General features: G+C 33.4%; 2 protein-coding genes across 3 annotated transcripts in view; both read left to right on the top strand.

Moving 5' to 3' along the window:
• LOC111615202 (protein D3-like) overlaps window positions 1–4,386 on the top strand; it is a 19,360-nt gene extending 14,974 nt beyond the window's left edge. For both annotated transcript variants that reach the window (XM_023356610.1, XM_023356609.1), the window contains 3 exons: window positions 3,540–3,666; window positions 3,743–3,880; window positions 4,055–4,386. In XM_023356610.1, the coding sequence (XP_023212378.1) occupies window positions 3,540–3,666; window positions 3,743–3,880; window positions 4,055–4,272 (483 nt within the window). In that variant the 3' untranslated portion in view covers window positions 4,273–4,386. The remainder of the gene's footprint in view (window positions 1–3,539; window positions 3,667–3,742; window positions 3,881–4,054) is intronic.
• Window positions 4,387–8,987: 4,601 nt separating this feature from the next.
• Window positions 8,988–9,620, top strand: LOC111615203 (phosphatidylethanolamine-binding protein 1-like). Its single transcript, XM_023356611.1, has 2 exons — window positions 8,988–9,114; window positions 9,289–9,620. Exons 1-2 carry the CDS (start codon window positions 8,988–8,990, stop codon window positions 9,504–9,506), a joined length of 345 nt encoding a protein of 114 aa, XP_023212379.1. The 3' UTR covers window positions 9,507–9,620.
• The last annotated feature ends 1,605 nt before the right edge of the window (window positions 9,621–11,225 follow it).

Here is an 11,225-nt window from a genome sequence, read left to right as displayed (position 1 = left end):
CAGAGCCGGCCCTACCATAGGGCGAACTGAGCAGCCGCTCCAGGCGCTAAGTCCTAGGGGGCGCCTCAGTGGTAAAGAAAATTAAAGAAAAAAATATTTTTTTCACTTTTCGATATTTTAATTGCAAGCGTGTGGCCAGTATATGAATGGCCTTATCTGTTGAGACGCGCGTGGGCGGGGTTCCAACCCCGTCTACCGCAAGCAGGGGTGCCACCTGCGGTGACAACTCTGTTGGCACCGCAGGCACCGCTGTTTTAGTTGGCGAGTCCACTTCGAAGCGCCGGCACGATCTGTGAGGCCCCGGAAATAGCCCCCGCAAAAGGGAAAGATATAAGAAAAAAAACAGTTTGTTAAGTTAAATCGTCAAGAAAGCAAATTATATAAGTATCGAATCGGCGATACCCGACTTTGACATCAGCGCTCATAAAGAATAACGGGAAAAACAAACTTTTAGATATAAAAGAAGAAAATTTAAAATATTAAAGTTAAGACGTAGTTTAGAAAGCAAAACGAAACTAGAAAAAAAATATCAAAAAGAGTAGGTGTCATAGTCAACAATTAAATGAGATCAGAGTCGAGAAAGATGGTGTCGGATAAACCATCTCCAACCGACCTTTCTCGCGAGCTTTACGAAGCTCTATTTACACCTGGAGACAGGTGGATGACCAATTGGAAAACAGTGATGTAAGATCTATCCAATTAGTAAGAAGCCGATCGCAAAAACCCTATAAAACGCAAAATTCAAGGACAACAGGACTTCCACTAAGACTTCCCCTGAGACTCCCACCTAGTCTTCTGTTGTGTTCGTAGATCTCCGCTTATTTTTGTACCTCCGTTCTTCTTTTTGTGCACCGACGTTAGAGACTTTGAACTTTTTTCTCTCAACACTGTCCAGGGGCCCCGATGATGCTAGACCAGATCGCCGCCGAAAACCCTCCAGCGTAGGACCAGATCAACACCGAAAACAACTTACGAAGACAACCCAAAGTTCTGAACTTAAGGACCTTTGCCAACAAAAAATTATGTAAGCATTATCGTCCAGAATAAACGGTTTACCTTTGTAAACACTTGTCTTTGCTGCCTTCAAAAACCGCCACCCACATACGCTAAGACCTTAGACCATCCTGACGGTAAGGAATAAAATTCTCCCCCCCCAATCGGTGTTCTTACATATCTATATTACAGTTGTTTATAGTACAATGTTCGTAAAATGCAGAATTTATTCTATTGTATTTTAGGTCTGCTATGTGTTCTTTCGATCTAGTTTTTACTTTTCTTTTTGTTTCTTTTATGTAATGTTTTTTGTTTGCGCAGGTACACAGAATTTTATATACTACACCTTGGTTTTTGGTCGGTATTTGCTCGTTTTTCTTCTGGTTTGAGGTTAAGTCTGTTCTCCATTTTTTTGATATGACGGTGCTAATTTGTAGTTTATTCTTTCTATTTCTGCACTGATTTCTTCATATAGACCTTTAATATATGGGAAGTTAATATATTAGTTGCTTATTTTTATTTTTACCTAGGTTTCTTAGGTCATTAAGTCTGATTTCCCATTGTTTCAGCAATCTCTGTGGAAATCCTGCTAGAAGAAACTTCTTCCATAATTCCATTAGGTCTTCGTTTATATGTGCTTGTTGGCTTGTCCGGTTTATGATTTTTCCGTATTCCATTTTATATTATATTATATTTAATGTATGACGGAATTTTTGATTGACATCTTGTTGTTACTTGGTTAGAGCTCGGTTTCTTGAATGTTCTATATTCAAGATGATGTTTTAATCTCGAATATAGAACATTCCACAATATTAGCATTTAAAGCAGTGGTAATGCCAACAATTGTACAAACAGACTTGGAAGCTGATATCATGAAAAGACGGCTTTAAAAAATGCCTATTTATTTGAAATAATCTGTCTCAAAACTTTACAATAATTTGGGTCTACTGCATTTATATATACTTAACTGTTGAATTTTTACTATACTGCATTTACTATTTTAATTTTTACTTTTTGTTTTTGGTAATGTGTTTTCTCAGATATACTTATTTATCATCATAAAACCATTGCAATTGCAACTGAGTTTATAATTTTGTATTTAAAATTATTAAAATTTAAGCAGACCATTTTTTATGCTAATTTTCAATCTTGCGTTGATTATGGACTGCCCATCTGGTCAATGGCTGGCTGCACCTTCCCTTTTACAAAAGATTACTTCTGCTATTAATAAGATTACACATTTTGTTAAACATAAGATATATCTTTCCTTTCACTGTTCACTGTAATATGGGGAAGCCCGGGCAAATTCTAGCAATCTTTCTTTTAGAGAATTAAATTGGTTAATATGTTACAAATATTTTAATGGTCTTATTTATCAAGATTGGCTTTTATTCCAAATTCCATTGAGAAAACTTCACTTATTTACTTACCGTTTTACTCCTTTTTATTGTCTAAATCTATCCCAATGAGCTTTTTTCTTCAGTACATCACAAAATCTTAATAATTTTGATGAATTTTTACATCTTTATCCCTGATTTTAAATTGAAATGTAAAAAAGTGTTGTATCTCTTAAGATTTGTTACCTGTTTTTATTTTATTTTTATGATATATGTTTTTGTAGGGGAGGAAATCTGTGTCTATCCAGACTTTTCCTGTAAATTTAATGAAATAATAAATAGTACTCTTTATAGAATGAAGACTTTTATCAGTGTGTAATATTGGTATTTATCATTAGTAATAAAATTTAGAATTATAATTTGCTCAAAACTTGTAAATACTTTCAATTCCCAAATACAGATGTGCAATATTTTTATGATTAGTTCTGTCATGCAAGGCAGATGTTTTATTTATACAGATTAAGTCTCATATTTTTAGTGAAAAATGAAAATAAAATAAAGCTAAAATATTTATAAGTAATTTTCCTTTTTATTTAAACAATTAATAATTTGTGTGTTAGATAATGTCTTTTACATGAAAATATTTTGCCATGTCCATTGCTGTATTGTTGTAAACTTAAAATTTCTGTATTAATGTAAAGTAACATGAGTCATAATAGATGGTGATAAATTATTTCTAATTTAAATTTTTCCCCCTTACATTGAAATTTGAATGACAGTTACATCTGACAGTGCATAGTTTAAGATGGAATGACAATTCCCCAGAACTGATTAAATAAACACCAATAAAATGTCAGAAAAGAGGAAGATGAGAACTTGGTGCAATATATTAAGATCTGAGAATACTTTAAATGTATTGCAGCAGAACATTTGCTGCCCTGTCTACACGGTTGTATAGATGGGATTAAGACAAATTTTGTGTTTAATTATATACTTGAGGTTATCATTAAGAATCAGATATTCTTAGTTTATTGTTAATGTTTTACTTTCTATTGAAATCATGGTACTTGTGTGAACAAAATGACATCATGCTTTCTAGTTATAAATATTGTTATGGTAGTGATATTCTGTTTAGCTATTCTTAGATCTTAGCTATGCTTAGATATTCTGTTTACCTTAACACAGTTTTCATGAATATATTGCTTTCAGATCAAATATGAAGGAGGTGAAACTGTTAATTTAGGCAATGAGCTGACCCCCACTCAAGTTAAAGATCCACCAACATACATAAATTATCCAACAGAACCTGATGTTCTATACACTCTTTGTCTGACAGGTAAAGCATTTAACTTTTAAAATTTTAATTAATGTTAAACTTCCTGGAAGTAGACCATGTGTTTATTTCACTGCAGATCCAGATGCACCAAGCCGACAGAATCCAAAATACAGAGAGTGGCATCACTGGCTAGTGGTAAACATACCAGGAACAGATGTCTCTAAAGGGGAAGTTCTGTCAGAATATGTTGGATCTGGTCCTCCGAAAGGAACAGGTAAGATTTTTTTTTATAAAACTAATTCTGTTAAATCTTCACTTTGTTTTTGTTTGATGACAGTGTAATATTAACTGTAACTTAATGTATTTCTTTTGTTTATAGTTTTTGGTAATCAATATAAACGAATACATAATTTTGTGCCTTTCTTTTTTTTCTTCAAATTCTTTTAAGGTCTTCATCGTTATGTCTATGTAGTCTACAAACAACCAAATACCCTGCAGCCAGACGAGAAACGTCTCACCAATCGATCTGGCAACCACCGCGGAAACTTTAAGATCCGTAACTTTGCGCAGAAGTACAATCTCGGCACTCCGCACGCAGGAAACTTCTACCAGGCCCAGTGGGACGATTACGTGCCAAAGTTGTACGAGCAACTCAGCGGCAACTAGAAAGTAATGTTTTTTCTGATCATGTGAATTAATTTTTTTTTCCTCTAAATAGAAATTTACTATTTGCTCAATTGTAACAAATTAAAACCTGTTGCTTTCTTTATGACAATCTTATTTGAAAGGTTTTTTTTTTGTTTGTGTATATTATATTTCAATTTGCTACTATTAATAAAGATTCACTTAAGTGAAACTTCAGATTGTAATTAAATTCAATTCTCACATGACTATTTCTAATAAAACTGATGTGAAATTATTTGAAAATTTTGTTAAAATCTCATTCAAAAACATTCTGAATTCATGCTAATCTCAAAACTTGAGCATATAAAAAATGAAGAAGAAAGCAAAACAAAGGGTATAAAACAGTTTAAAGCATCATCTTAGAACTGTCTCTGAAATTTAAGACAAAAATTCCTTAAGTATAGCTTTGTGGTCAGGAAGAATGTCTCTAATGCCCTCCAGTGCTCGTCAATCAGCAATATGCATATATCTAAAAATTTGAATATCATTTAATATTTTCAAAAACTTTCCTATTAAAAATTAGCTCTTTAGCATCATTAAGTTTTATGTACAGTACATCATAGCTTATGACTTACAAATATTCAAAACAAGTTATCTATTTAGAAAGGACAAGCAGCATCAATCATAATAAGTGTTAAAGTAACATTCCCGTAAACATTTTTCTATATTTAAGGACTTGTTGAAAAGTAGATTAGATTACAACAATTGTTTTTCAGATATTTAATCTAATACAAATATGTATTGTAGTTATTCAACATTTTGAAATACCATCCCTCTTCAACAGAAGGTTACAAAAAACTCTCTCTAAAAATTTAGTTGTAAAATGATTTTATTAAATTAACTACAAAAAAGGTCTTTCATTTTTTAAAAAAATGAATAAGATAACCTTTTTAGCCTTTTTACGATAACCTTTGTAACCTCCTGCAGAAGAGGGACGGTAGTCCAAAATGCCGAACAAATAGCATACAAATTTGTATTACAATAAACATCTGAAAAGTTGTCCTCTAGTTTTGTGCACTCTTCTCCTTGATATAACAAGATAAAATTGCAAATTTTCCTCCTATAACAAGAAGTTACCTATGGCAAGTCCTTGCTTAATTAGTGTTGTCAGTCAGTTCTGGGAAACTGAAGTTAAGCAAATTGATGTGTAACAAACCAATAAGTAAAAATGGAAAGAGAAAGTTAAGAAGTAAATTGCAAATGAGAGTGTAAAGTGGAAGAAATAAGATGTGAGTAAAATATTCATTTCTTGAGTCACTTGCAATATTTAATACATTTTGCTCATTGCTTTCTCATCTATTTCTGAAAGTCATTTTTTAACCTGATCAGAGAAACAGTTACAAGGTACAGCGTAACTATGATATACAAGCATACATCATTTCTAAAATGGTTAAAGTGTACCTAGGTAACGCCAATGGCGGCGCTTCCGGTAATCTCGACGACAGTGCTGTACGAAAATAAAAGTAGAGGGGCCCTTCGGGAGGAATCAGTCCGAAGCACCACCATTTTAGTTACCTAGGTATACATAAAATTTGCTGTATGGTTGAGTTTGCAACATGTCGAAGACGTTTGTGTTAATTAATTTACGCCGTTTCGAACATTTAACAGAATTTCTATTGATTGCTAAAAGAAGGGACGAGATGGGTTGTAGGAGGGATATGTTGAGTTGACAAATCTTGCTTTGTAAGGTTAATGATAGAAGGAAATTTACACTCAAACTGGGTAATTTTGAATTGTGTCAATTCTGCAGCAAGTATTGTAATAACTGACGAGTGGAGAGGCTACAATAATATAAATGACCTAGAAGGTATTGAAATAGAAGACGACTGTAAATCCAATCACGAGCACGCATACCCAGAAAGTAGAAAGATTATGGGGATTAAAAAATAGAAAAAAAAATCTACCTATACATTATACCAAGGAATTGTCAGATTTGTATCTATACTCTTTCATGTATAAAATATTTGTAAAATTGCCAAGCGAATGTTTTAAACTGTTCATAAAACATTCGAGTTGGATTTATCAAGGTTCTGGAAAAAAGCAAAATGGACGGAACCAGAAATAGTGCCTGCAGCTCCCAAATTTTTTAAAAAGACGACAAAAAGAAAAGGAAACAGTTTGAAATAAAAGTAAGAATGTCTAAACATCAACTAAAATGAAGTATTCAAATCTGAGACAGTTGCCACATCAAGTCGCGGTGAGAAAAAAAGAAGGTAAAAGGAATAAAAACACCAAATCATTGAGTACAGTCGACCCCCCATAACACTGTTGATAATTCCGTGTTATATGAATTCCATATTGTACAAGTCACTTAGATTTTACGAATACGTGAGCCATTCACAGCCTGGCACACATATTTGTAAAATCTAAGTGACTCGTACAATATGGAATTCATATAAAACGGAATAATCAACAGTGTTATGGGGGGGTCGACTGTAATAACATTTTCTTCGATCAATGTTTGCCTTCGTGCACTGTCATGGTGCACGTAAGTAAAGATTGATCTTTTATTGTAAATAATTAAGTTTTATATGGTAAAAATTTATAGCCACAGGATCCAAATTGGTGAATTTCGTATATCGGCGTTTTGTGCAATCGCAAAGCAGTAAACAAGATGGCGACCAGAAGTGCTGCCATTGGGGTTACCTAGGTACACTTTAACCTCTAAAAAATCTCACAGAAACTGGTCTTGTAAATGAAGAAGAGCTTATGCATTATTTCTGGTTGAAATTTGCATTTTGCTTTGGCATAACACCTTAGCTGTATTCTTCAAATAACACTAAAATTATCACCTAATGATTCTAAATAGGTTAATCTTTACCTACTGTATATGCACCGTCGTGGCCGCAGTCCCGATGGACTCCTCCCGGAGGGGAGCCGCCGGCAGGCCACCGAGTGCCTAACGTTACTAGTTGCTGATTCACAGTAGTTTCTGAACAAAAGAAAAAAAAGGAAACATGTACTAAAAATATAATTAATCTAACCTAACCAAAGCGAACAGTCGTAACTGCCACCATGATTGTGCACGTAGGTAAAGATTGGCCTCTAAATAAAAAGATGAAACATTTTCATCTTTTTATTTAGAGGTCAAATACGTGAGCCATTCACAGCTCAGCACACGTATTTGTAAAATCTGACTCGTACAACATGGAATTCATATAAAACGGAATTATCAACAGTGTTATAAGGGGTTCGATTATACTTCTCAAAAAACAAAGACCTCACAAGACCACAGCTTGGTAAACAATGTTGACAAAAATTCTTTAATATTAGGCTCAAATCAGGAAGACAAATAAAAGCAGATACCTCAAGAAATTCTCACATTGATTACTCATAAATTCAGGTTTAAGCTGTACAGTATTTGGTCTTCTATAACATTTAAGTGAAGTGAATTCACTTAGGGAACACTTACCTCATCCCATATTCTCATCCTGCTAGGTTTCTTGAGCTGTGAGAGGGCATTGTCAAGCAAGAATATAATCCTCTAAGCAATTAGCTTCGAGGATTATATTCTTTGGGTGTTATCTTTTCAAGATGCAAACTGGAAAGTCACAGTACTACGTGGCATTTATATTTTCACACTTATGAAAAACAGTAGTCTTGGGAAATACTGTTAATCCAACACACAGTAACCATAACCTCACTTGGTAATGCTTAAACTTGCTTGCCAGGTAACTGGGATATATATCCATTGCATTGAAGCATGCTTTGAACTTCGGCACCTATGATTCATCTTCAGTAATAACCCTATTATCGACATATTGAGAGTTGTAAGATAAGATCCATTAACTTCATTTTGTGTTAAGGATTTAGTTTTCTCTTGTTCGTTTGCAACATGTCGAAGACGTTTGTGTTAATTAATTTACGCCGTTTCGAACATTTAACAGAATTTCTATTGATTGCTAAAAGAAGGGACGAGATGGGTTGTAGGAGGGATATGTTGAGTTGACAAATCTTGCTTTGTAAGGTTAATGATAGAAGGAAATTTACACTCAAACTGGGTAATTTTGAATTGTGTCAATTCTGCAGCAAGTATTGTAATAACTGACGAGTGGAGAGGCTACAATAATATAAATGACCTAGAAGGTATTGAAATAGAAGACGACTGTAAATCCAATCACGAGCACGCATACCCAGAAAGTAGAAAGATTATGGGGATTAAAAAATAGAAAAAAAAATCTACCTATACATTATACCAAGGAATTGTCAGATTTGTATCTATACTCTTTCATGTATAAAATATTTGTAAAATTGCCAAGCGAATGTTTTAAACTGTTCATAAAACATTCGAGTTGGATTTATCAAGGTTCTGGAAAAAAGCAAAATGGACGGAACCAGAAATAGTGCCTGCAGCTCCCAAATTTTTTAAAAAGACGACAAAAAGAAAAGGAAACAGTTTGAAATAAAAGTAAGAATGTCTAAACATCAACTAAAATGAAGTATTCAAATCTGAGACAGTTGCCACATCAAGTCGCGGTGAGAAAAAAAGAAGGTAAAAGGAATAAAAACACCAAATCATTGAGTACAGTCGACCCCCCCATAACACTGTTGATAATTCCATGTTATATGAATTCCATATTGTACAAGTCACTTGATTTTACGAATACGTGAGCCATTCACAGCCTGGCACATATTTGTAAAATCTAAGTGACTCGTACAATATGGAATTCATATAAAACGGAATAATCAACAGTGTTATGGGGGGGTCGACTGTAATAACATTTTCTTCGATCAATGTTTGCCTTCGTGCACTGTCATGGNCAGATGTCTCTAAAGGGGAAGTTCTGTCAGAATATGTTGGATCTGGTCCTCCGAAAGGAACAGGTAAGATTTTTTTTTATAAAACTAATTCTGTTAAATCTTCACTTTGTTTTTGTTTGATGACAGTGTAATATTAACTGTAACTTAATGTATTTCTTTTGTTTATAGTTTTTGGTAATCAATATAAACGAATACATAATTTTGTGCCTTTCTTTTTTTTCTTCAAATTCTTTTAAGGTCTTCATCGTTATGTCTATGTAGTCTACAAACAACCAAATACCCTGCAGCCAGACGAGAAACGTCTCACCAATCGATCTGGCAACCACCGCGGAAACTTTAAGATCCGTAACTTTGCGCAGAAGTACAATCTCGGCACTCCGCACGCAGGAAACTTCTACCAGGCCCAGTGGGACGATTACGTGCCAAAGTTGTACGAGCAACTCAGCGGCAACTAGAAAGTAATGTTTTTTCTGATCATGTGAATTAATTTTTTTTTCCTCTAAATAGAAATTTACTATTTGCTCAATTGTAACAAATTAAAACCTGTTGCTTTCTTTATGACAATCTTATTTGAAAGGTTTTTTTTTTGTTTGTGTATATTATATTTCAATTTGCTACTATTAATAAAGATTCACTTAAGTGAAACTTCAGATTGTAATTAAATTCAATTCTCACATGACTATTTCTAATAAAACTGATGTGAAATTATTTGAAAATTTTGTTAAAATCTCATTCAAAAACATTCTGAATTCATGCTAATCTCAAAACTTGAGCATATAAAAAATGAAGAAGAAAGCAAAACAAAGGGTATAAAACAGTTTAAAGCATCATCTTAGAACTGTCTCTGAAATTTAAGACAAAAATTCCTTAAGTATAGCTTTGTGGTCAGGAAGAATGTCTCTAATGCCCTCCAGTGCTCGTCAATCAGCAATATGCATATATCTAAAAATTTGAATATCATTTAATCTTTTCAAAAACTTTCCTATTAAAAATTAGCTCTTTAGCATCATTAAGTTTTATGTACAGTACATCATAGCTTATGACTTACAAATATTCAAAACAAGTTATCTATTTAGAAAGGACAAGCAGCATCAATCATAATAAGTGTTAAAGTAACATTCCCGTAAACATTTTTCTATATTTAAGGACTTGTTGAAAAGTAGATTAGATTACAACAATTGTTTTTCAGATATTTAATCTAATACAAATATGTATTGTAGTTATTCAACATTTTGAAATACCATCCCTCTTCAACAGAAGGTTACAAAAAACTCTCTCTAAAAATTTAGTTGTAAAATGATTTTATTAAATTAACTACAAAAAAGGTCTTTCATTTTTTAAAAAAATGAATAAGATAACCTTTTTAGCCTTTTTACGATAACCTTTGTAACCTCCTGCAGAAGAGGGACGGTAGTCCAAAATTCCGAACAAATAGCATACAAATTTGTATTACAATAAACATCTGAAAAGTTGTCCTCTAGTTTTGTGCACTCTTCTCCTTGATATAACAAGATAAAATTGCAAATTTTCCTCCTATAACAAGAAGTTACCTATGGCAAGTCCTTGCTTAATTAGTGTTGTCAGTCAGTTCTGGGAAACTGAAGTTAAGCAAATTGATGTGTAACAAACCAATAAGTAAAAATGGAAAGAGAAAGTTAAGAAGTAAATTGCAAATGAGAGTGTAAAGTGGAAGAAATAAGATGTGAGTAAAATATTCATTTCTTGAGTCACTTGCAATATTTAATACATTTTGCTCATTGCTTTCTCATCTATTTCTGAAAGTCATTTTTTAACCTGATCATCAGAGAAACAGTTACAAGGTACAGCGTAACTATGATATACAAGCATACATCATTTCTAAAATGGTTAAAGTGTACCTAGGTAACGCCAATGGCGGCGCTTCCGGTAATCTCGACGACAGTGCGAAAATAAAAGTAGAGGGGCCCTTCGGGAGGAATCAGTCCGAAGCACCACCATTTTAGTTACCTAGGTATACATAAAATTTGCTGTATGGTTGAGTTTGCAACATGTCGAAGACGTTTGTGTTAATTAATTTACGCCGTTTCGAACATTTAACAGAATTTCTATTGATTGCTAAAAGAAGGGACGAGATGGGTTGTAGGAGGGATATGTTGAGTTGACAAATCTTGCTTTGTAAGGTTAATGATAGAAGG

The sequence above is a fragment of the Centruroides sculpturatus genome, unplaced genomic scaffold (genome assembly GCF_000671375.1).
Source record: "Centruroides sculpturatus isolate CEXI.00-Female unplaced genomic scaffold, Cexi_2.0 scaffold2348, whole genome shotgun sequence".
Taxonomy (NCBI): domain Eukaryota; kingdom Metazoa; phylum Arthropoda; class Arachnida; order Scorpiones; family Buthidae; genus Centruroides; species Centruroides sculpturatus.
Note: the sequence above shows the minus strand (reverse complement) of the source record. Positions and strands in the feature narration are given on the sequence as shown.